The following is a 27,533-nucleotide window of genomic DNA, read 5'->3' on the forward strand; positions in this document are numbered from 1 at the left end:
CAGAATAGCTGATATTGTAACTGCAGGTAAACTTTTAATTTTTGCCGTCAAAAGCTAATATTTTCACACGTGTAAAGGACACGGAAGTCAGAGACACCAGACGTCTGGATACTTCATCTCAGTCCGAGAGGAGCACATTGTCATTTGAGTATTCACTGGCTGTTTCGCTTTTAAATAATGACAGATAACACACGTTCTTTATAAACACCATGTCATACCATAAATAGCTTCAGGATGGAACTCTGCCACCCCGTAATTAAACATGCAGTGAGGTAGCCCGTAGCATCATAGTAAGTCTCAAAGATTTAATGTGTCTGTCGTTTCATCTTAATTTTGCTTCACGTCTTGCTGCTAGAAAAACAAGCACCGGTACCTTTCTCAACTTCGGCAGCGAGGTGCTGCACCAAGTCCTGTCCAACGTCCTCCATCAGTGGGAACATCGCCTTTATCTTGCCGGGAGTGAATACTGGCGCCAGCTTCGTCCTCAGCGTTTCCCATCTGCGAAATAAATGTGGTTGTTAATCACGAGCTTCGTAAAATAAAGCACTTCCTCAGCATCTATTCATTACACTGACAACAATATTTCTATAAATTTTTGGTCGTATCGTGACAACAGACAAAGGAAGAATTATACAAATGGTTCAAATGGCTCTACGCACTATGGAACTTAACATCTGAGGTCATCAGTCCCCTAGACTTAGAACTACTTAAACCTAACTAACCTAAGGACATCACACACATCCATGCCCGAGGCAGGATTCGAACCTGCGACCGTAGCAGCAGCGCAGTTCCGGACTGAATCTCCTAGAGCCGCTCGGCCACAGCGGCCGGCGAAGAATTATACAGATTAGATTAGATTAGATTTACTTTCATTCCAATTGATCCGTAGTGAGGAGGTCCTCCAGAATGTAGAACATGTCAGAAAAACAACAATACATGACAAATATTTACAACTCAAACAAATAAGCTAATGTACCATTCCACAGGTCCCATGTGGAATGATCGTCATTTTTTAATGAACATTATATGAAAGAATCACTTTAGAAATACTAATGCACTGAATTTAAAATAAAAATGTTTTTATTTATTTATAAGGTAATAAACGTGTAATACAACTACTATAATACTTATTTACAATGAACATATTACTTCACAGAAATGGTGCAGTAGATAGATTGCACTTACACACACACACACACACACACACACACACACACACACACACACACACACACTCACACTCTTATTTACAATGAACACATTACTGCACTGAAATTGTGCAGAAGCTTTATATCAGTTGGTTCTACTGAGAAATTCATAAATGGAGTAGAAGGAGTTGGCCATCAATAAATCCTTTAGGCTTATCTTAAACTGAATTTCATCGGTTGTTAAGCTTTTTATGGCTGCTGGCAAGTTACTGAAAATGTATGTTCCTGAATAATGCACACCTTTTTGTACAAGACTAAGTGACTTTAAATCCTTGTGAAGATTATTCTTATTTCTAGTACTGATTCCATGAACTGAGCTGTTGGTTTGAAAACGTGATATATTTTTAATGACAAATTTCATTAAAGAATAAATATGTTGGGAAGCAGTAGTTAGTATCGCTACAATAGACGAACATTCTCCTTAACAGTCTAGACAGGTGACTTCTGCTAATACGTTGCGTACAAGCATTAATTTCAGTTTTTTACTCCGATTTAAGCGCAATATGCTCTCCATAGGCGAATAAACAACGAGAAAAAACATCGTAACTATCTTACAATAGAGCTTTAAAATTGAGTTGCTATTAGTTGTAGTCTTCTTTTCATTGATAATTTGTGTTTGTCAATACCAGATGACTTTCATAATGTTTTACTTAAAATTTAACTTTAATCGTATAACTGGAAGAATTTGTAATGTTTATTGTGTCTTTCATATCAGAATTCAGGCATATGCTCGTTCTTTTATTTCCACTTGATCATGGTCCACAAATCACTAATGGCACTTTTGGAATAGGTTGCTAGTTTCACTACGCACATCAGATAAATATGCAAACGGGAGATGTCTATATGGTCAGAAAAACCGAACGCCTCTAAAGAATAAATCAGTCAGAAAGATTTGCTTGCTTGAGAATAAGGACATTACTGAGATGTGCTGTACTTTATAAGCACGCGGCCATTGATTTACCCAAAGTAAATGTAATACAGAAAAGTAAGTAAGTATAGTCATTTGCGTCTCCGCTGAAGAAGTGCAACATGAAGGAACCTCCAGACATAAGACTCCTAATGTAGTTCCAAAACGCACCATTATTCTTCTAGGCATATATTTCGATAGCTCAGATTATAATTCCAAGTCTCTCGCATATCTACGATACATAAACAAGTGTGCATGAGTGGCTGCCACCAATCCAAAACGGTTCATCCACATCTACATAAGTATGTACCCAACGTCAGCCTACAACGTAAAAACCACAGAAGTTTCTGCAAATGAAAGGTAGGTTGTATGGATCACACTTTCGGAATGATTAAAAGATTGTTGGACCGAAGCTATAACGCTATCTTCCATATGAAATTGTTTTACCGACTGAGATATCCAGCCATGACCCCGTAAATGGAAATGCCGTGTGGCTAGGGCCTCCCGCCGGGTAAACCCTTCGCTTGGTGCAAGTCTTTCGAGTTGATGCCACTTTGGCGACCTGCGTGTCGATGGGGATGGAACGATGATGACAAGGACAACACAACACCCAGTCCATGAGCGAAGAAAATCTCCGACGCAGCCGGGAATCGAACCCGGGCCGTTAGGTATGACATTCCGTAGCGCTGAACACTCAGCTACCAGGGGCGGACTGGCATGACTCCCTAGCTAGTGTTTACTGTTTTATTCAGCCAATATCTTGATCTATGAGGATGGGTCTTGAGTTGTGCCCGGGTAGCCCAATCGCTAAGAGCGCTGACTTGCTAAAAGCAAGAATTCGGGTTGGACCACATGTAAGAGGTAGCTCTGTTGTGCACCCAAAAGTAGTCGCCAGAGGCAGATAACGTTGCATTTTCTGCAAACTAGCTTCAGAGACACTGTTGTATAATACTCAAATGTACTATTTGTACTTGCAATTCAGTTTATATCGAGTCGTCATGTACTTGGGTAGGTACAGATGTTTTTTACATTTCATGAGTGTGAGGCTTTTCGTTCTGTAAGGAGGAGGAAGTAAAATTGACTTAAGTGTATCATAGATAAGTAGTCTTAAAAATAATATACACGCTCAAGGATCTGTACTGTGAAACGCACTGCGCAAAAATTTGTTAGTGCAGATTAGTTTTTTGAAACTGTTAATTTTTTTATTATGACCCAATTTATTGCTGACGCTGCTGCATTATCCTCGATGCTTGTTTTTCATTTAAAGATTCAATTTTTTCTTAAAAAAACAAGTTTTGGCAATATAAGCGTATTATGGATTAAGAATAATGTTCCTGTGGCACTTGGTTGCGTTCTTAAATGTTCTGCGGTTACAGCATCTCATATGCAGCTCTACCGATTTATTAAGGAAAGTCTGATTGTAAAATAACTTATCAATCGTAAGAAAGAATAATAACCGCAGACATGTATTAGTTCTTTGGTGGCAGTTCTGACTGGCAACGTTCAAATGGTTCAAATGGCTCTGAGCACTATGGGACTCAACTTCTGAGGTCATAAGTCCCCTGGAACTTAGAACTACTTAAACCCAACTAACCTAAGGACATCACCCACATCCATGCCCGAGGCAGGATTCGACCCTGCGACCGTAGCGGTCGCAGACTGTAGCGCCTGGAACCGCTCGGTCACCCCGGCCGGCTGACTGACAAACGTGTCTCCATGTGTTTGCTCTCGGTAAATTGTTACAATCTGTCAAACAATTAGATCCTTCTGGAAGAGCTGATGGATGAAGTCCAAACTGCAGTTTGAGAAGATCCTAAATGGTGCTTGTTTAGCTTTTCTCAGATAGAGGATTACAACTTTGTACTTGTAACTAAGAACAAGGTCTTTTGTGTGTTCCTGAAGAGAATCGCGACGGTGACACATAGGACTGGGCAGTAAAACTAGGCCACGGCGAAAGCGCTATCGCTGTCGTGTTTACAGCTCACAAACGTGACAAGTGGACGTCTGCAGCCAGGACTTGGAAGTGGAGGCCAACTCCGCCTGTAAAGGGACGACTCCAGAAGTTTCCACTCGCTGTAGAACGGTTTATACGAACACGCGGCATCGTTGCTCAAGAGTAAAAGTCCGGTGCCACAGCTATAAGTGTCTGTTTTTGTCCCAGTAATAGACGGGAGACAAGAGCCTCGATACCACAGACTACTTTTCATGGTGAATTCAAAAGTTATCTGTTGAGGTACTGGTCATGTAGCTGAAGTACCTATTGTATGCTGTTACACATGGCAATATATAGTTTCTTTAGTTAAAGGATAAGAGGGAATGGGGAGTATTTTACTCTCGTAGGTGACGCATTGAAAAAATGGTTCAAATGACTCTGAGCACTATGGGACTTAACATCCGAGGTAATCAGTCCCCTAGAACTTAGAACCACTTAAACCTAACTAACCTAAGGACATCACACACATCCATGTCCGAGGCAGGATTCGAACCTGCGACCGTAGCGGTCGCGTGGTTCCAGACTGCAGCGCCTAGAACCGCTCGGCCACTACGGCCGGCTTGAGACGCATTGAACAGTGGGTTTTATTCCACTAACTGAATACGTCCCTGAGGAATAGTGAAGGCAAAACGCACATCGTAAGTCTAGTGTTGCAATGGATCCAGAGATTTCGTGTGGTAAGAAGAAAATGTAATAATGTGATCCGTGTAAAAATTAGTCTCAGTCTTTGTTATCAAACTGAAGAATAACTTCAAGAAAAGTTAATAAATCTCTACAAGCACACATAAGTTTGGTTTGGTATACGGCAACTCACGTGCGTGCGTGATTTGTGTGTTGGCCAGTGATGATATCAGCCTTAACTGAATGGGAGCACAGGACGCAATGTTTTTACCAGTATTGTGTGTGCTTCTGCCAGTGTAATTCGTGCAGTACTGTTGCTTTTTGTCGCCTTTGTTTTGAATAACATAAAGTTTCTACTGTTTTAGTCGTTGGAAATGTAAGTACGGGAACACGTTTCCTAGGTTATCCTAACACAACAAAAATTGTTAGATTCACAACCGTTTATCAAAAATGCACAGTGCGAACACCGGAGAAAATTTTCGAAGCTTAGTGGCTGCTACCTTCGACAATGAATATCCCAGCAGTAAAAACTGAATTCTCATCAGAATTATCTGGAAGTATACTCTAAGACCAAAACAAACAAAAAAAACAAAAAAACAAGAAAGACGACGCTCCCGGATGTGACGGAGATCGCTGGCTGTGACATACATGAACAGACAAACAAATGATTGAAAATTCAGAAAAATTGGGTGATTTATTCAATAAAAAGAGCTTCACAAATTTTGGAAGTCAATAACGCGTTGGTCTAGGTCTGGCCCTTATACAGCCAGCTGTATGTCCTCTTGAGGAATATCGGGCCGTTGTATAGTCAAAATCTCGAGCTGGCTAGAAGGCACTGCCCATAATGCTCCGAACTTTCTCAATTGAGGCGAAATTCGGCGAACTTGCTGGCCAAGGCACGGTTTGGTAAGGATGAAGACAAGCAGTAGAAACTCTCATCGTGTCCGGCGGTCATTGTCTTGCTGAATATAAGCCCATGAAGGCTTGCCATGAAAGGCAACAAAACGCGACATAGAACATCATCGACGTTCCACTGTGCTGTAAGGGTGACGCGGATGACAACCAAGAGATCATGCTACGAAATTAATTGCCACCCCTAACCATCACTCCTGGTTGTCGGACCGTAAGGCTGGCGACAGCCAGGTTAGTATTCAACCCCTGTCCGGGACGTGCCTAGACACGTCTTCGGCCTGGAATCTCATTGGCTGGAATACAATTGTCTTCAGTGAAGAGTCCCGCTTCGAACGGAGTCCCGATGACCATCGAAGACATGTCTGGAGACGCCCCGGACTGTCACCCGAAATATGGCTTGATAACCAAGAGTGGTAGTCTGGTGACATTTCATTTCATAGCAGGATCCCTTTGACCAGCGAGATCGTCTCCTCAGCTGAGAACGTTTGGAACATTATGGGCAGAATCTCCTACTAGCTCGTTATTTGGACTATCTAACGCGCCAGCTGGACAGAAATTGGCGCGATATCCCTCCGGAGGACATCCAATAAGTCTTTTAACCTATGCCAAGCCGAATAACTGCTTGTATAAGGGTCAGAGGTGGATGGAAGCGTTATTGACTTGTTCAATTTGTATGGCTCTTCCCCATGAGTAAATCATTCATGTTATTTATTTATTGTATTAGAGTGGGTCTTATCTACACTCCTGGAAATTGAAATAAGAACACCGTGAATTCATTGTCCCAGGAAGGGGAAACTTTATTGACACATTCCTGGGGTCAGATACATCACATGATCACACTGACAGAACCACAGGCACATAGACACAGGCAACAGAGCATGCACAATGTCGGCACTAGTACAGTGTATATCCACCTTTCGCAGCAATGCAGGCTGCTATTCTCCCATGGAGACGATCGTAGAGATGCTGGATGTAGTCCTGTGGAACGGCTTGCCATGCCATTTCCACCTGGCGCCTCAGTTGGACCAGCGTTCGTGCTGGACGTGCAGACCGCGTGAGACGACGCTTCATCCAGTCCCAAACATGCTCAATGGGGGACAGATCCGGAGATCTTGCTGGCCAGGGTAGTTGACTTACACCTTCTAGAGCACGTTGGGTGGCACGGGATACATGCGGACGTGCATTGTCCTGTTGGAACAGCAAGTTCCCTTGCCGGTCTAGGAATGGTAGAACGATGGGTTCGATGACGGTTTGGATGTACCGTGCACTATTCAGTGTCCCCTCGACGATCACCAGTGGTGTACGGCCAGTGTAGGAGATCGCTCCCCACACCATGATGCCGGGTATTGGCCCTGTGTGCCTCGGTCGTATGCAGTCCTGATTGTGGCGCTCACCTGCACGGCGCCAAACGCGCATACGACCATCATTGGCACCAACGCAGAAGCGACTCTCATCGCTGAAGACGACACGTCTCCATTCGTCCCTCCATTCACGCCTGTCGCGACACCACTGGAGGCGGGCTGCACGATGTTGGGGCGTGAGCGGAAGACGGCCTAACGGTGTGCGGGACCGTAGCCCAGCTTCATGGAGACGGTTGCGAATGGTCCTCGCCGATACCCCAGGAGCAACAGTGTCCCTAATTTGCTGGGAAGTGGCGGTGCGGTCCCCTACGGCACTGCGTAGGATCCTACGGTCTTGGCGTGCATCCGTGCGTCGCTGCGGTCCGGTCCCAGGTCGACGGGCACGTGCACCTTCCACCGACCACTGGCGACAACATCGATGTACTGTGGAGACCTCACGCCCCACGTGTTGAGCAATTCGGCGATACGTCCACCCGGCCTCCCGCATGCCCACTATACGCCCTCGCTCAAAGTCCGTCAACTGCACATACGGTTCACGTCCGCGCTGTCGCGGCATGCTACCAGTGTTAAAGACTGCGATGGAGCTCCGTATGCCACGGCAAACTGGCTGACACTGACGGCGGCGGTGCACAAATGCTGCGCAGCTAGCGCCATTCGACGGCCAACACCGCGGTTCCTGGTGTGTCCGCTGTGCCGTGCGTGTGATCATTGCTTGTACAGCCCTCTCGCAGTGTCCGGAGCAAGTATGGTGGGTCTGACACACCGGTGTCAATGTGTTCTTTTTTCCATTTCCAGGAGTGTATATTTACGCGACACCGTATTTTGCTTCAGCCAGCGTTAACAGGAAATTTTTAACTACATTGTCAATTGGCTTATTTGAACCACCGTGAGATATTGCCGTGAAATCTACACATGGATGATACTGTTCTGTTATCAGCTGACTTTAGGAAACAACGTTCTCTAGGAACCTCTTCTGCCACACCTAAGTCGACGTCGAAAACGTTGTGCAGCAGACGGGTGAACGTCGAATCCACACTGTGCCGCTGATGCAATTACAGATGTGTGTGATGAACCTCGCTTAAAACTATGACGAATCTTTGTAAGAGCGCCATCCTGAACTTCATCATCGGGAGTTAGACGTACAAGTGCATCCGGAACTAAAGATTCAGCATAAAAGTATCCCATTCTGGGCAGAGAAAACTGCACTGTTGAATAAGATCCTGTAGGTCAGCCAACCTGTTCACTTCCAGTCATTAAATACGTTTGTTTTTAGAAATGAAAGGACAAGAAAAGACACAAGAAGTCTAACTACAAGCTACTGGGTTCTAAGAGTGGTCTTAATTTGTGAACGAGCTCGTAAATGTGACTACTAGAAGACAAGAGCAAAGTAGAGTGAACACGAGTATCAGAAATGTTACTAGCGTTGCAAATCAGCCGAACCCGCTGGAGAATTGTACTCCAGGTTTTCATTAGTGACAACGCTGGCAAAGATAGCAATAGTGTCGATGCAGCAGGTGATACTTTCTCCCGCTCTGCTGCATACTTCTCCCTCTTCTGTTTCCGTGGTATATCGAACTGGCTCTGAACATGATGCTTTTGTACCTGCTGCAGTTGCAACTTCAGCTACTGTTGCTACCACAGTTCAGTAAACTATGCGTCGCAGAATATGAATCCTTACTCGCCACTTCTGTGTCGTAGCCTGATGTACACTAGGCAGATCACTGCCTCGTACAACATAGTGCCTGAAAGCCACTATAGAGTAGACGTTACGACTGACAGTGACATAAGTTAAAATAAAAAAAACGATCGAACAGACTTTTAATTCAAAGTCTAGATCTAGAAAGCGAGTTAATGGTTGTATTCAATAATCAGTGTACTGAATCTTCAGTAACGATATACGAACTGCCGATCCACCCACGGAATCGGATGATTATCTCATGTGAAAGGTCAAGGACATCCCATGTAATGTATTTGTCATTCCCTTTGGAGTCGCTGCAGCCGAAAGTGAAACTATGTGCTATATAAAAATCAATGCTTGTCTTCGACCCGGTCTCCAAGCCACTGTAATGGCAGAATATTATAAGGGGGCGATGAAACAGCTATCCTTTGAAGACCTTACAGTTCAGAATCGGCATGTCAGTCAGACAAATCGCCGTGGGCATAGAGGAGGCAGTCAGCCCACCGACGCACCAGGTTGGAAACACCCATTTCATAAACCACCATGTCCTGCTGCGTGAATGAGTCCATAACTGCCTGCTGCCCGTCCTCGTCCGACAGGAATCGCCGACCCATCAAGTCCTTTTTTGAGGGACCTAAGAGCCGGCCACTGTGGCCGATCGGTTCTAGGCGCTTCAGTCCGGAAGCGCGCTGCTGCTACGGTCGCAGGTTCGAATTCTGCCTCGGGCATGAATGTGTGTGATGTCCTTAGGTTAGTTAGGTTTAAGTGTTTCTAGGTTCTAGGGGACTGATGACCTCAGATGTTAAGTCCCATAGTTCTTACGGCCATTTGAACCATTTTGAAGGGACCGACGGCGCGATAATCGCATGGGGAGGGATCGGGACTCTAGGACGGGTGCTCGAGTGTCTCCCACATGAGTTCGCGTAAATTCTGCGTTACAACACTTGCAATGTGGGACTTGCGTTATCATGTACGTGCCGCACCATCCCACATCGGTGGTTTTCGACAGACATACTGTCCGATATGCGTTCTTCATTCTCCGATGGATGTCTGCAGGTGTTTGTCCTTCGGCAGCCAAGAAAAGTGTAACAGCACGTTGGTCCTGTTTGGACGCATTTTTTAATAACGTCGCCGTAGTTGACGTTTCCATGTTTACCACAAGCAGTCGAAAGTATACGAATGTCACACTAATTCCTGGCCTACATGTCGTTGCTTATCACCCGCATTGGAGTCGCGCTACTCTGTATATACGCTGCAGCAACGCTATCAAATGGTTCAAATGGCTCTGAGCACTATGGGACTTAACTTCTGAGGTCATCAGTCCCCTAGAAATTAGAACTACTTAAACCTAACTAACCTAAGGACATCACACACATCCACGCCCGAGGCAGGATTCGAAACTGCGACCGCAGCGGTTGCGCGGCTCCAGACTGTAGCGCCTAGAACCCTCGGTCACGCAGGCCGGCCAACGCTCTCAAACGGAAACATTTTGGTAGCCTCTTGTAGAATTGTATTAGGCAAAATGAGATCTATCATTCAGTCTAATTAGTAATCAGCAGACTTCTCCCACTTCCAAGAAAATAGTTAATATTAAACAGGAAACATTTTCTTATGTTCTGCACAATTTATATGTATTTGGCTACAAATCGGCTTCTGGCATATTTTTAAGCCACCTTCAACTGACAACTGATCAGGGCAAACAAAGATAATATTACGTACGACTTACAGAGATATTATTTACACAGAAGAGACAAAAGATACGACAATGATGACATGCAGAGTGTTTACGCATTAAGTTATGTCCATGGAGCAATAACTGTTTTATATATTAAAAATTATAGAGCTTACGTGAAAAACATAGTTTCAGGAAGGCAGTTTCGAAGGTTTTGCTATTTTGTCTGAAACTGACGTAGTGAGACCGTGGCTGTGTACAATTAATGTAGGTTGATTCTTACACAGGAGAAGACAGCAACCAGCCACTATTAATATTGCTATTTATTTAAGTAAATGGCGCCGTAACCGGTTTCGAACTGGCAAGTTCATCATCGGACGGCTGTTCACAAGATTTGCAAGATACACTTTATATAATCGTCAGTTTTCGATTTTTATTCTTCCGCTGTGGCGAAATATTCTTGGTGTGTTGGTGCCATAAGGTAGAAAACAGTGTTAGAAGCGCCCTATGTGAACATAAATAACCTCTGAACGATGAAATACTGATTAAATAAATATGTGAGGTTAAGTAGTTATGGTCCTTACATCGAAAATTCCGCGCGATTTTGGGGTACCAACACACCAAGAATATTTCGCCACAGTGGAAGCATAAAAATCGAAAACTGACGATTATGTAAAGTGTATCATGCATATCATGTGAACAGCCGTCTGATGATGAACTTGCCAGTTCGAAACCGGTTACGGCGCTATTTACTTAAATAAATAGCAATATTAACAGTGGCTGGTTGCTGTCTTCTTCTTTGTAAGAATCAACCTACATTATTCGAAAGTTTTTATGTTCTTGAATGCATATTTGCCCTAGTACTACGACACAGTCAGAGTGACGTCACGGAGATGTGTCACGGCGGAACTATGGGGGTATGAACGCGGTGAACCTAATGTTTTGGGCTAGTGGAGATGGCGGACACCAGCTTCAAGTTGTGACGTAAAGCCACCTCCCTTCTTTTCCTAGGTCCATGGTTATGACGTCGCTGTCACAATGTTACGTTATTGTCACATGTCACTATGCAATATTGTTACATTCTGCAGCAGATAGCTGACGAATATTCTGGAGTTGTGTGCCTGAGAAGGCAGCTCTGCTCCTGCTCAGTGGGCGATATGCCACCAGAAGCGTCTCTGTAACTTCTTCTCAATGACAGGAAGACCGTCGCTGAATCTCATTAGCACGAACGGACCTGCTGCGGGGAGAATGGGCAGTTTGCAGAGGTCGGGCAACGACCTGATCTGCGGTTACTGAAAGCAGGGCTGGCTCCTGCACATCCTGGGGTACGTGTACACCACGGCCACCCACAGGCCCCCTGTGAATAACAGCGTGCGACATTGCTTCTTCTGTGCGCAGTTTCAAACAGCAGACGCCACTGTGGCGTCTAACCAGCATGGGAGGGTCAGCTCCTTTCGCTCTAGAAATTTGGTTCAGCCATATAATTTTGCGTTGCCCTGCACGGAGTTCTTGCTACATGAGACTGACCAGTCATGAAGACACTGGCCGGCCGGAGTGGCCGAGCGGTTCTAGGTGCTTCAGTCTGGAACCGCGCGACCGCTACGGTCGCAGGTTCGAATCCTGCCTCGGGCATGGAAGTGTGTGATGTCCTTAGGTTAAGTTTAAGTAGTTCTAATTTCTAGGGGACTGATGACCTCAGCTGTTAAGTCCCATAGTGCTCAGAGCCATTTGAACCATGAAGACACTACCCGAGGCGAGTGAAAACTTCGTATGCTTTCTCCTGCTTTTTCATGGATGTAGGAACAATTCTCGCCCGTCACATTGACGACAGCATCCTCTCCATGCAGAATTTTCAGAGAGCTGAGGCCCATAAACTTGGATTCTCAAGACTCTGCTCTCGGCTTTCGTAGAGAGGGCACTCTGCTCAGGGCTGTCGAGGGAAGACCGTTAACTCCAGCTGCCTTTCATTGCTAGTCGGCTCACAAAAGCTGTATAAACGAATGTAAGTGACACAATTACAGTTCACAGTCTGATCCATATTCTGCGCAACTCTTTACATGTTTGCTTTTGTCACCCAACCAGTGTTGCTATTTTGATTATACGTGTGGCTTGTTGTTGTAGCATTGTCCTCGATTACGTGAGCCGCCCAAATGAGCAGATATTGCGCACTAGCTGCATACAGTCTTCCACAGTTTTTGGTATTTTCGCTGGGTTAGCATAATTTTGTAATCTAATCTGAACTACACATAAATTTTATCTCTGTTAATTTCATTGTGATTCATGCCAATCATTTTAGCAATAAATAACTATTAATTTTAGTCTTGTCTTAGATTTCAAGATCCTCCAACTTGTCCTACAACATGTCCTGGTTAGGCGGCCCTTTAAAACTGAGTATAAGTGATTGTATTCTCATTTGGTTCACTGCACTGTGTCAGCCATGTCCTTCAGCGCAGTGGCCCACTACAAAGATAACTTATTATTTTGTCAAAGCAATGAACATGGCAGTCCCTCGTCTTATACCAATACGACTTCAGGTATTATTTTGTCAAAGCAAGGAGCATTGCATTCACTGAGTGTGCATCACTACACAGTACTCTTTAAGTATTGCTTTGTGAAAATCATGAGCATTGCACGGCCCGACTGCATCACCAATGATGGCCTCAGCAGACTACGTACCTTAATAGGAAAGAGGAGGCTATGAAACTTACATATGGACAGTTGCTCTACAAAATTGCTAACAATTTTTGTCTTTGACAAGGTGGTAATCGATAATCAACCTTATCTTTGCTATGGATTATCACTGCTCATCACGTGTCACCTGAACCACGACCCTCTTTCTCACAATATATAAGTCGCTCTGAGACACCCGACCAGTCAGTCGGCAAGACTCAGCGGAGCAGCGCCTCTGAGGAAGTCCAGCGCAGTCCTGGACGAAACGTAAGGAGCAGAAAAGTTCTTGGACCACGACCTCACATCCCGGAAAGTATATCAACAGCCATGTCACCCGGTCGTGAAAGCCTTCATTCTACAGACTATGAAGACTCAGGTCTAGGACCTTACCTTTGGCGTCTATTGAGTCTCCTGCAGTCAGAACGGCACAAAGAAACGACTCCTGGGGTAAAAAGTTATAGCGACCATTTTCTCCTATTTCACTTTCTTGTGTACTTGAATTAGCAGCTGCAGCATGGGATAGTGTGGCGCAAACTGACATTTTACTTGTGTAGTACGTACTTGAATTTTTTGTTTTGTATCCAAGTGTAAACGAAATTTAATGCTTTCTATAAGTATCTTGTAAGGTGTTATGTAGCTCTGACTGTATGTAATTCACGTGGGAAAGAAAATACTTCGGTGCAGTAGGAAAAGTTTTATCCATGCAAAATTTTACTAAGGAGAAAGTGACAAGTGAATGGAGTCACTCTACTCTGGGACGCAGTTCTGTGATGACAGATGGATGAGACATGTCATTTAATTACTGAAAATAGTGGTAATTTTGCGGAAATGGAGGTAATTTCTTTGTGGTGAAGGTCGAAGGCTTTCATATACAGGACATAATTATAGTAGTGGGCCGGATGAAGTAGTTTGAGTACGCAGAGACAAGCAGAACGCAGAAGTTTCCAGCAAGCTATCATTGCCACAAAATACTAAATTTTAAGAAGAGACGCAGATTTTGAGGTTGTAAACGAAGAAGAGAAAGACGCAAGAGGCGAACTACAAGAAAGAAGATGGCTAGAAAGAAGATTCAAGACTAAAATTTGGTGGTGGATCTACCTAAAAGAACAGACAACCGGTCATCACTCCAAAACCCAAGTATGACTATGTAGCGAACAATTATCAGCTTTATTTTGATTGAGAAAAGACTATAAATTACAGTAGTAGTACAGATTGCATTATTAAAAGCTACTGTTACTGATTTTTAGCATTTAGAGAATTTGGACTGCATTGTTAAATAAGGTATTGTGAGAACCAAAGCACACATCTTATTCGAAATTGAAATATTAATGATCGGAGACTTATTCAAATACGTCGTTACGTAGGCGTCCGTCGTACTATATAAAACTGTTCATATCTCAGTTCCAGCGTACCCCAATCCCATATAATTTCTGAAAAGTTGTTAAAAGTTTCATCAGTAGATTCTACAGCAACATGATGGTACCCCAATCCCATATAATTAGCAACATGATGCTCCAGAGACCAAGAGAGGCAATGGGATTGTATACAATTTTTTAAATTCATTAATTTACAAGATAGATAGCTGGCATCTTATAATCTCCATGCTTCATTGATAGCATATGACGTGCTATAGCTCCAGCAATTGTCAGCTACCGCGGAACACCTCAAATAAGTAAGCAAATGATATATCTTTGGACGACGGACATTGTTCGCTACATCTCAGTAAATACGTATTTATGTCGCAACAGACATTCACTGTGAACATTAACTAAAGTTAGACAAAAGTAAAAGACACTGAAGACTGTAGACAGTTATCCAAAAGAACAATAATTTGTGTAAATATATTTTATTTTCAATGAACCCTACATTTCTCTTGCAGTTAAATTTTGTTGTCACGTGGTTAAAATAGGCAGCAAAGTCAAATTGCTTTTCGGGTAAATTACTGTAGAACAAAACCTCGTTAGTAATGAATACATCAGCGACTAACACCAAAAGCTGACATAATTTGTTATTACCGTCGTCTGATATTGATGTTTATGAGTAATTTCTGAACTTCGATACTATGAACCGATTCCCTGCTACTACAAGCCCACTACTCCTCATATTTTGAGAGGTGTAATATCCACAAAAACGAGAAACAGATGTCCACTAAATGTGGACTGAGTTTGAAGGCAAAAATGTCTATTATGCGTGGGCTCCAAAGTGCATACATTGAGCCATGAGCACTTCTTCAACTTCGATACTGTGAAACAAATCACTTCTACTGCAAGCCCCTTACCCTCCATATTTAGAGAGGCGTAATGTTAACCAAATGAGAAACATACGTCCAGCAAATATGGGCTGTAAAGTGCATACCGTAAGAGCTATGAGCAGTTGTTCATCTTTGCTACCGTAAAACACATCTCTCATGCTGGAGACGTGCTCATAGCTATTAAGTTACGCATTTTAGGGCCCGTGTTTACTAGATAATTTTTTCTTGTTTAGATCCATATTACCTTTTCCCAAAATAAGGAAAGCAAAGTGCTTGCAATAGAAGAGCTCTGTTTCACAGCATAGAAGAGGGAGGATTGCTCATACCTTTTAAGGTATGTATTTTACTATACTTCTTTTCTTTGAATGATCGTTCATGTCGTAGTCCTGAATATTGACGATTCCTGCTGGGACAAATTTTGACTGATACAATACCGTACTCTGCTCTAGGAATTTCTTAATAGACTTTTCATGTTACCATTCTCTTTCAATTTTAATGTTACACGAAAGTGACTCAGCAATTTGAATAATTCATAATAAACTATATACTCGCAAATTTATTCAAGAAAGTGTTCGTACATTTAGACAAAACTTTTTAATCGACAGTTCATGTTGCAAGCCTTATTCCAGTTAACATTTTGTGTATGTATTGCTCATTAAATGTCAACAATTCATGTTAGTTCATACAGTCAGAGTTCTATTCAGTAAAAGGCATGCTACATATATTGACAAACAGCAGTTTGATCAGAACCAGAGAAACAGTTCATCCATCTAGCACTTACATAAAAATGTCATGGTGATTCTTATCTGTACCAGTTTTGGTGTAAGTGTTGATGTGTGCATATGTGTACTACGTCACCTGTCATAGACAAGACCTAGCATGAAGCTAAAAACTTTCAGTTTCAACGGAACAATTAATTTAATATCGAATTATTTTAGTGTAATAAGCAGAAGGGTATCATTTTGAGAGACTGTTATTGACAATGACTTCAAGAAGTCGTTCATGCAGATGGTAAACAGTATTCCAGAACTTTTAAGCAGGTAGACAGGCATATCACTACTGACCTTAAACACAAATATATGCCAGAGGTGACTGAAGCGGTAAGTTCCAGGGGAAATTGCCAGACCAGCTGAGGATCGAATCCCGGACATTTGTTCTGCAGTGTGACGCTTCCCCAGTAAGCCACCGAGCCACATTGTACAGAATTATTTTGAAATGAGTCTTGTTTCTGCTGCGAATCATATTCTGTTGTGAATCATTAAAACTGTTTGCTGGACCGAGACTAGAACAAACTCTGTTGCCGATCGGGGAAGACGCCCCCACCTTGTGCGCTACTCACTTATTACTCATGATCCCACTCACGGATTCCATCGGCGAATACCTCCTTCCTGCTTTCCTGGCTCTACAAATGGTACTGCGTATACATTAACGAACTAGCACCTCCTAGAGGCTAGATTGTATTGCTGTGATGGATCCTGATCAAACGACTGTCTGACTCTTGGTCCAGGACACACTTTGAATCGATTCAGAAGCCTCACTTTTATTTTTAAGTAGTGTAACAAGATCCCACCCACGGAGATGTTTTGTGATGTGTTTAAGGCGTCTGAGTGTGCAAATCACAAGTTAGTTATTATGGAGAAGCTTGTAGTTTATGGCGTTTGAGGCATAATGAGAAAGTGGTTCACTACGGAGTTAATTGATAGGACACAACGGCTCCCAATATGAATCTTCTTCTTAATGAGAAAAAATTACTAATGAGGTTCAACAGGGTTCAGTTCAGGCACCACTTCCGTTCTTGCTATACATAAATGTCCTACCACTCACATTCATAAAGCAGAAGTAGTTAGCGTTCTTTGACGATGTTTCAAACATAATACTGAAACTCAACAGAACTGTAACAACAGAACGAACAATACATGAAGTATTTAAAAGTATTATGATTGCTTCTCATTTAATGGTCTGTCAAACTTCCTGGCAGATTAAAACTGTGTGCCGGACCGAGACTCGAACTCGGGGCCTTACCCCGAGAATGGTCTGTCAGTTAACTTATAAAAACACAGGTAGTTGTCGTCGAAGGTGAGTGTTCATCGGAGGTGAGGGTATCATCTGGAGTGCCCCAGGCAAGTGTGGTAGGTCCGCTGTTGTTTCCTATCTACATAAATGATCTTTTGGATAGGGTTGATAGCAATGTGCGGCTGTTTGCTGATGATGCCGTGGTGTACGGGAATGTGTCGTCGTTGAGTGACTGTAGGAGGATACAAGATGACTTGGACAGGATTTGTGATTGGTGTAAAGAATGGCAGCTAACTCTAAATATAGATAAATGTAAATTAATGCAGATGAATAGGAAAAAGAATCCCGTAATGTTTGAATACTCCATTAGTAGTGTAGCGCTTGACACAGTCACGTCGATTAAATATTTGGGCGTAACATTGCAGAGCGATATGAAGTGGGACAAGCATGTAATGGCAGTTGTGGGAAGGCGGTTAGTCGTCTTCGGTTCATTGGTAGAATTTTGGGAAGATGTGGTTCATCTGTAAAGGAGACCGCTTATAAAACACTAATACGACCTATTCTTCAGTACTGCTCGAGTGTTTGGGATCCCTATCAGGTCGGATTGAGGGAGGACATAGAAGCAATTCAGAGGCGGGATTTGTTACTGGTAGGTTTGATCATCACGCGAGTGTTACGGAAATGCTTCAGGAACTCGGGTGGGAGTCTCTGGAGAAAAGGAGGCGTTCTTTTTGCGAATCGCTACTGAGGAAATTTAGAGAACCAGCATTTGAGGCTGACTGCAATACAATTTTACTGCCGACAACATATATTTCGCGTAAATACCACAACGATAAGATAAGAGAGATTTGGGCTCGTACAGAGGCATATAGGCAGTCATTTTTCCCTCGTTATGTTTGGGAGTGGAACAGAGAGAGAAGATGCTAGTTGTGGTACGAGGTACCCTCCGCGACGCACCGTATGGTGGATTGCGGAGTATGTATGTAGATGTAGATGTAGATGTACTACATTTCTGTGTGATTCATACCTTCATCAATAACAATACTGTACAGAGGACAGGAAATACCAGTATGTAAAATTGATAATTCAAAATTGCTGTGTGCGCAGACTGATCAAAGATTCAATTGAAAATCATATACTATTATAGATCGTCTCAAATGCTTGGTTCAGAAACATTTGCTCTACGTGTAATTAATGATTTGTTGACTAAAATACCAGAAGATTAGATTACTTTGCATACTTCGGTCATATGGAGTAATTTTCTGCGGCAATTCAGTACAAAGACACAAAGTATTCACTGCTCAGAAAAGTGCTGTAAGGATAATGTATATTCGAACATAATTTAAGAAATTGTTTAAAAAATTGGTGTACTAATAAAAACCCACAACACATTTACTGTCTTATGAAGTTTGTTATGAAGAATTTTGTAAAGAATATTAATAATACACTGCTCTGCAAACACTTAAGGATGAGATACACTGAAGCGCCAAAGAAACTGGTATAGGAATGCACATTCAAATACAGAGACATGTAAACCGGCAGAAAACAGCGCTGCGGTCGGCACGCCTAAATAAGATAACAAGCGTTTGGCGCACTAGTTAGATCGGTTACTTCTGCTACAATGACAAAGTTAACAAGATCTAAGTGAATTTGAACGTGTTTTTATAGTCGGCGCACGAGCGATGGGACACAGCATCTCCGAGGTAGCGATGAAGTAGGGATTTTCCCGTACCGTCATTTCACGAGGAATCCGGTAAATCATCAAATCTCCGACATCGCTGCGGCCGGAAGAAGATCCTGCAAGAACGGGACCAACGACGACTGGAGAGAATCGTTCAACGTGACAGAAGTGCAGTTCTTACGCAAATTGCTGCATATTTCAATGCTGGGCCATCAACAAGTGTCACCATGCTAGCCATTCAAAGAAACATCGTCGATAGGGACTTTCGGAGCCGAAGGCGCACTCGTGTACCTTTGATGACTGCACGACACAAAGCTTTAAGGGGCTCCGGAACGCCCTATACTTGCAATGTTAAAATAACGCTTATAAATTACATCTTTGCTCACAAAGTATTTGAGGTAGGAAGTTGAACTTTTTACAGATTATTTATTGGAATATGGGCTACAACTTAGCACAGGGATTTTACAAAATTTTAGTTCAGTTATTAAAGATGATTTTTTTCAATTGTAATGAAAATTCACAATATTTTTTGCAATTTTTTACTTATATATTAAAAAATATACAGTTTTTTGGAAAAAGGCTGTGTTAAATTATGCAGAAAGTACTGTGTAACATTTACTGAAAGTTTGAAACAAATATGTTTGGAAGATCCTTAGAAAACATGTAATTAGTATGAGAAAATAAAAGTTTTGGGAATCGAGCGACAAAGATTGGATTAACTTTTTAGTGCATTCCAGGTCCATAGGATGGATTATCTTCATCCTCTGCAAACTCCTCCTCCAGCTTCCTCTTGTTCCTCCTCCTGTTTACTCTTGCTTGTATTTCTAGACTCTTTACAGCCCTGTCTGCAGCCCGAAGGCGTTCTTTGTCTAAAGCAAGCATCGCTCGTACCATGTTAGAACCTATCTTCATTCCCATATTTCTAAATACCTTGCACCTTACAATGTTGCCATCACTGAAAGTCGCAACAGCATCATACACACCAAAGTGAAGTGTTTCTATTCCAACAAATACAGTCTTGGGGATTCTCGACCATATAACACTATTTACACTTTCATTGGGGTTTTGAGTTTTTCCGTGAATACACTTTTTCAACAGTTCAGGTGCTGCTAAGTCTCTGAAAATAGGTTTTATCACCTCCATTATTGCATGAGGCAGACTATGCTTATGAGTGTACACTTCACCAGTTAGCAATCCTTTGTTATATTTACACCAACTGTCTTCTTCTTTGGGACACAAGCTATGTTGGGGATTTTCATCGGTTGAAGAAGTATGAAAAAAAAGAGCCCAAACAGCCTTCTTCATTTCGTCGACACTTTGTGTATTTTCCCTAATAGCCATTCCATAATAGTTCTGTATTTTGTCAATTACACTGTCAGTTAACCTTCCCTTCCCACCCAACCCTTTACCATCACTGAGTTTTTGTTTTTTGTACGAAGCTTTCAGTCGCGAAGTCTTGTTCCCATTCGCTTCTGTACGTGTCCAATACACTCAAATTTCTGCACTACAACATCATCACCATAGGGCTTCAGTCCTTGAACATGTTTGAAACTTTTAGAATCACCGTCACCAAGGTAATTAACATATCGCACTTTATCACACGCCTCAGAACGCTGGAATATACTGGCAACACCAGCCACTTCCATTCCTCCACTACTGCCACTATAGTTAGCTTTGCAATTATTTTCATGTGTACCTTTATATTTTTGTGGACATCTACAATACTTTGATATTACTGCTACATCTAAAACTTTCCCTGTATACATACTGGTGGCAGATACTACACCATGAAGAGATGTGTGTCCCCGTTTATGCCAGGTACCATCGAACGCTCCAGTCAAATCTCTGTTGCCATTATTTTCCATTACTGCCTCTTCCACAGCGTTCTTAATAGATTCTATACAGACATCTTCAACTTTAGACCCTATTCATTTATTATAGGTCGTAAACTTGGTTGGGGGATTTGGAATATTCATGATGCCACAGAAAATTGCACCTGCAGTAGCACCCTTACCAACTGAACGCAAAGAATAAACAAATCTAATGTTGTGTTCGTAGATTTTGCTACCATTTTCTTCGGTTGCAGTTACTGCAACACTGTTCCAAAAGGTGGTCATGTATGAACACTTATCACATTTCAGTTGTATTTCACTAGCAAGTCCTACGTGCTTTATTATGGAGAGTTCCAGACCAACTTCACTACAATGAATACATCTTACACAGTTTGAAAAAATTCCTTTGAGAACCGACATATCAAATATTTCATTCACATCCGATTCGCCCATAAAACATTCATAGTTTTCACTCATTGAACCAAGCTTCTTCTGTGAAGTATTTTCTTTCCCACTTTGACTGCTATGGGCAGGTGTACTTGAGAGGTTAGGTTCACTCACTTGGTTATCGTCTTTATTGTTTACAGTAATAACACATACCTTTGGCTTTCCAACATTTCACCTTTTCTTAAAAGCCTTCAGAGGATTTCTAATAACTTTACCTTTACTCATTATTATACTTCAACAAAACAGAGACTCAAGAAACAGAATTAATTACGAATATTTTCGAGATAACGACAGAGTAAATAAACATGAAACAATCGACAATCACACCAGCGATATATATTGAACCATCACAGGTTAGCCACAACACATACTTTATCTCACATCACTAAAATGTACCTGATGAACAAGGACGTTAATAATAACACCATTTGACAGCAGTTTAACAGCGCCACAGTGGGTCACGCCCATGTAGAACACATTTCAAAAAAAAATTAAAAATAGTTGTAGTCTTCGGAATTGAATAAATTATATATCTATCAAAAGGTAATAGTCTGCAGATTCAGAAAACGCAAAGAAGTAAAAATTGAACTTTTCATGATTTTGAGCCTTTCCGGAGCCCCTTAAGCCTGGCCTGGGCCCGTCAACAGCAACATGGACTATTTATGACTATAAACATGTTATCTGGTCGGACGAGTCTTGTTTCAAATTGGATCCAAGGACCCTGCACGTCAGCGGGGGACCGTTCAAGCTGGTAGAGGCTCTGTAATGGTGTGGGTCGTGTGCAGTTGTAGTGATATGGGACCCCTGATACGTCTAGATACGACTCTGACAAATAACACGTACGCAAGCATCAAGTCTAATCAACTGCACCCATTCATGTTCACTGTGCATTCCGGCGGACTTGGGCAATTCCAGCACGACAATGCAACGCCATACACGACCAGAATTCTACAGAGTGGCTCCAGAAACACTCTTCTGAGTTTAAAGACTTCCGCTGCCCACCGAACTCCCCACACATGAACATTATTGCGTATATCTGGGCTGCATTGCAACTTGCTGTTCAGAAGAGATCTCCACCCCCTCGTACTCTTACGGAATTATGGACAGCCCTGCAGGATTCATGGTGTCACTTTCCTCCAGCACTACTTCAGACATGAGTCCATGCCACGTAGTGTTGCGACATTTCTGCCTGCTCGCGAAGGCTCTACACGATATTAGGCAGGTGTACCAGTTTCCTTTGCTCTTCAGAGCAGACAAAGTAAAATAACAAACAAACTACTCGGTCGAAATGAGTGAAGGCACGGGAGCTTGATCCCGAAGGTCTTCCTGTCTTGCACAGAAAGTTTGACTCCATATGCTGTGAGGTCAGCTTGACTATAGCGCCAAAATGGTCCTGCAATACGAGGCAATTCAAGGAACGGGAGGCGACAGTGTGTCTGTCAGTTAGCGAGCAAGTACCGTGCACTATGGTGATGTTCTTTGCTACAACATGGCGCGGCGACAACATTTGTATGACTTCGTACGGGCAGGAATCATCGGGAAACTGGATGGAGGACGAATTGTGAAGAGGTTAGCCAAGGAGTTTGGTATTGCTCACAGCATTGTTTCACGTGTATCGGTAGCATTCCGAACCAAAGGCACTGCTGCCAGGATTGAAATGATGTGGTCGACCACGGTCAATTACAGCAGCAGGTGACCGCTACAGTGTGCAGCAGACAAGAAGGGACCCATGTCAATCAACAGCTGCAATTGCACCCACATTTAACAGGACTGCAAAGCTGAAAACTCGCGCTGCACAGTGGAGCGACAGTACTTTGTGTTACTTTCATACCCGCACATTGGCGGCACTGGCTACGATGATGCCACGAACACAGGGACAGGACCAGTGAGGATTGGAGTCACATGCTCTTCTCGGATAATGATGATGATGTTTGGTTTGGGGGGCGCTCAACTGCGCGGTCATCAGCGCCTGTACAAATTCCTAATTTTTCCACAGTACAATTTTTTTCGCAGTCCATTCTAGCCACTGTCACGAATGATGATGATGATGATGATGATGACATCATGATGAGGACTACACAAACACCCAGTGCCCAGGCAGAGAAAATCCCCATCCCGGCCGGGAATCGAACCCAGGAACCCGTGATCCACAGGCAGCAACACTGGCCACTAGATCACTAGCTGCGGACTTTCTCGGACAGTACATGATAATTTTGGTGGTCCAGGTGTTAACGTTGTGGGGGGGGGGGGGGGGGGATAATGCTGCAAATCTTTGAACACGGTACACTCGCCGACCAACGTTTTTGTGACAACATATTTGTACCCCATGTGCGTCGTATCGGGGATGCACTCGGCCCTGACATCATTTTTATGGATGGCAATACGCAACTGCATCGAAGAGCACGTGTGAAGGAGCTCTTGGGACGAGAGGATATTCGGCGAAGGAACTCGCATGATCGTCCCCCCCCCCCAGGTCCCCCACCCGCACTTAAATACCACAGAGCACGTGTGGGATGCGTTGGAGAAACCTACTGCAGCACGTCCACATGCACCAAGGACCATCCAGCAGTTGTCAATCGCGCTGGTGGATGAATGGAACGGCCTACCACAAGAACTGTGCCGGCCGGTGTCGCCGAGCGGTTCTAGGCGCTTCAGTCTGGAACCGCACGACTGCTATGGTCGCAGGTTCGAATCCTGCCTCGGGCATGGATGTGTGTGATGTCCTTGGGTTAGTTAGGCTTATGTAGTTCTAAGTTCTAGGGGACTGATGACCTCAGATGTTAAGTCACATAGTGCTCAGAGGCATTTGAGACATTTTTAACAAGAACTGCTTACCAGCCTTCCAACCTGCTTGGAAGTACATTGCAGAGCATGCATTGCTGTCCGTGGTGATCAACTGCTGATGGCATAATAAGCCGAAAGTCGGCACGTAACCAAATAGATGTTCTCCAGGATATCAGGAAGTGTTCCTATTTAAAATTGTTGTCGGGTTCTGCCAAGCATTGAGGAAAAATTTAGTTCCTGGTTATCGGGCTTTATTTGAAAACAATATTAGCATTCATGAATATAACAGTAAGAACAAAAATAGCCTCCATTATTCGGAACCGAACTTTACTCTTGCATGGGAAGTAGCAAAGTACACAGTTACAAGAGTATTTGACTCTTCCCTTGTGAATAAAAGGTGCTGGAGGATAATGAAAGTTTTTGCAAAAATTGAAGTTATTTCTGCTCGAGAACTCCTTATACTCCATAGATGCATTTCTGAGAACGTAATATGTATAAATTATATTTATCTAATTTTGTTGTAGACGAAGATTTAAAAAAGACAGTTATGTAAGTATACACTTAGAGGGACATCCAAAACTCTCGCTAAAATTTTTCGTGTTGAATAAATCCGCTCCAGCTGTACTTTGCGATTCCTTTATTCGGATAAAGTCGTAGACACAATTCGGGTTTCAGGATGTAAATCCTACCTTCAGGCACTATTAAAAACAAGAGGAACTATCAGAAGAGTCCGTACAAATGTGAATATCAGGTCATACTTTGATTGTGTGCGAGAAAATTATACCAGTCAAGTACGAAATCCAGTAAATTTATGAAGTAGCATTCGAGATTCCGTGCAGGTGAGGCTTGGAAACTTGCTTGAGTCAACTAGTACCAGTAAAACGGAACCTCAGCCAAAAACCGTGAATGTATCAACAAATAAACACTCATTGCCAGCCTAACATAACCTACGAACTAACTGCGAACCACGAGACATGTGGCATGGCCCTGAGAAAGTAACATGAATGACTATCCGTTCATACAGTAATATGGTTTTAGCGCTATTATTAGTGGGTAGCGTTCGAGAGTAAACGTGAGGGTATGGCCATGTTATTAGTTATGATTTCTGCAATTGTCCCTGCCGATTAGTTCTGGCGACGGCCACTCTATGGCGTGTTGCGTACTGAGACGTCTCATTGCAGCTCACGAGGCAATCCGTGGACAGGTCTTGCTGGGCATCCACGGCATGCGGTGGGCTGGGCGCGCTTATACGGTAAGCCCTTCTTTTTACTTTCTTATGCTACACATCTGATAGTTCGCAGTCGGTGCGTAGGTCATATTAGGCTGGCAATTATTGTTTAGTGATACATTCATGTTTCTTCGGTTAGCTACCGTTTACTGGTACTACTTGATCCAAAGAACATTTTATGGCCTACCTCCAAGGGATCTCACGTACTACTTCATAAATGTGCTGGATTTTTTACATGACTGATTACGCAAATAGAGTATGACCTGATGTTCATATTTTTATGGACAATTTTAATGTTAATTACAAGGTGTACAACTTTGCTTCCGCCGTTTTTTCCCCAACATTTGAGGTTTTAATGAAACAAATTGGTTACATATGTATCATTCAAAGTATATTTTCCGTCGCTGGCCACTACTTGCTCCCATCTTTCGGGCAATGTACAAATCCCGCGTCGAAAAAATTGTTCATCTTTTGAAGCAATGCACGAATCGATCCAATTTATGACTTCTTCATGAGATCAGAAGTGTTGGTCAGCCAGGCCATGCGCCATTGATCTGAACAGGTGATAGTCAGGGGGAGCAATGTCTGGAGAATGGGGTAGGACTTCCCATTTTAACGTTTCCAAGTACGTTTTAACCTCTTTTGCAACGTGGGGTCGAGCGTTGTCGCGCTGCAAAATCACTTTATCGTGCCTCTCGCTGTATTGCGGCCGTTTGTCCCTTCCGTTTTTGCCTCTGAAGCAACTGTTCACAAACACACAAACGCCGTTCAACGTCTCTTGGTTTCAGCTCACACGGGACCCAAGTTTCTTCTTTCTGAATCATGCCCGTAGCCTTCAGACGTTTCGAAATGGCTTGCTGTGTCACTACCTCGGCAAACGGCGGAAGCAAAGTTGTACACCTTGTAGTTTCCCTTGGTTTTGGCAGCGTCTGAAGACGGAATTTACATCCTGAAATCTGGGTCGTCTGTGCGGTTTTATCCAAATAAAGGAGTTGTAGAACTGACGCGCATTTATTCATCATGCAAATGTTCAGTACCTAGGCGCTTTTGTATTCACAGAGAAAATGTATCTTATTTCTGAACCTACTGACACGTACTACATCATATTGAGTTGTCGCAATTATGATCCACGGGGCTTACAATAATAATAATAATAATAATAACAATAATAACTACTCTCACCTGTCTCCATTTACACCCAAGACAGACTTTGTCAACAGTGAGTCACTTCCGACAGCGAAGTTACGGCTGTTAAATGCTGGAAAATCCGTCGCCAGCACACGAGACAACAGTTCCGGGTCCTTGACCATGAGCAGCGGATTGCCGAATGCGAACATGCCCATGAAGGGCGCATCAGCAGCCTCCAGGTAGCAGTCGTATATGGGATCTCCGGCGTGTTGCTCTCCGATCGCCATCCCACCCATGTTGCCGAGGAACGACGTGGGCTTCAAGTAAGGCACTCCCAGCTTCTCCCAGAAGAAAAAGTTGCGCCTGCGGTGCCAGTACGCTAGAGGCAGGACCACCAGCAGAGCGTCCACCATCCAGCTCCCAGTCACCACACACATCTCCGACGCTTGGTTCCTCAACCTGGAACAATAAAAGATAGGTAGAGGTGTTAATCACTGACACAGTTGTTATTAGCGGATATTAGCGGCAACTACACTCCTGGAAATGGAAAAAAGAACCCATTGACACCGGTGTGTCAGACCCACCATACTTGCTCCGGACACTGCGAGAGCGCTGTACAAGCAATGATCACACGCACGGCACAGCGGACACACCAGGAACCGCGGTGTTGGCCGTCGAATGGCGCTAGCTGCGCAGCATTTGTGCACCGCCGCCGTCAGTGTCAGCCAGTTTGCCGTGCCATACGGAGCTCCATCGCAGTCTTTAACACTGGTAGCATGCCGCGACAGCGTGGACGTGAACCGTATGTGCAGGTGACGGACTTTGAGCGAGGGCGTATAGTGGACATGCGGGAGGCCGGGTGGACGTACCGCCGAATTGCTCAACACGTGGGGCGTGAGGTCTCCACAGTACATCGATGTTGTCGCCAGTGGTCGGCGGAAGGTGCACGTGCCCGTCGACCTGGGACCGGACCGCAGCGACGCACGGATGCACGCCAAGACCGTAGGATCCTACGCAGTGCCGTAGGGGACCGCACCGCCACTTCCCAGCAAATTAGGGACACTGTTGCTCCTGGGGTATCGGCGAGGACCATTCGCAACCGTCTCCATGAAGCTGGGCTACGGTCCCGCACACCGTTAGGCCGTCT

General features: G+C 43.5%; 1 protein-coding gene across 1 annotated transcript; it reads right to left on the reverse strand.

Moving 5' to 3' along the window:
- Positions 1 to 338: 338 nt before the first annotated feature.
- LOC126101262 (cytochrome P450 6k1-like) lies at positions 339 to 26,839 on the reverse strand. The gene is made up of 2 exons (XM_049911949.1): positions 26,441 to 26,839; positions 339 to 498 (listed from the first exon to the last, which is right to left on the reverse strand). The coding sequence occupies exons 1-2, from the start codon at positions 26,821 to 26,823 to the stop codon at positions 339 to 341; spliced, it is 543 nt and encodes a 180-aa protein (XP_049767906.1). The 5' UTR covers positions 26,824 to 26,839.
- Positions 26,840 to 27,533: the final 694 nt, after the last annotated feature.

Source organism: Schistocerca cancellata, chromosome 9 (genome assembly GCF_023864275.1).
Source record: "Schistocerca cancellata isolate TAMUIC-IGC-003103 chromosome 9, iqSchCanc2.1, whole genome shotgun sequence".
NCBI lineage: Eukaryota > Metazoa > Arthropoda > Insecta > Orthoptera > Acrididae > Schistocerca > Schistocerca cancellata.

Coding starts and splice junctions, on each gene's coding strand:
- LOC126101262 (XM_049911949.1), bottom strand. CDS start 26,823: ATGTGTGTGGTGACTGGGAGCTGGATGGTGGACGCTCTGCTGGTGGTC. Junction 499..26,440: donor TTGGGTGTAAATGGAGACAG/GTGAGAGTAGTT, acceptor TTTATTTCGCAG/ATGGGAAACGCTGAGGACGA.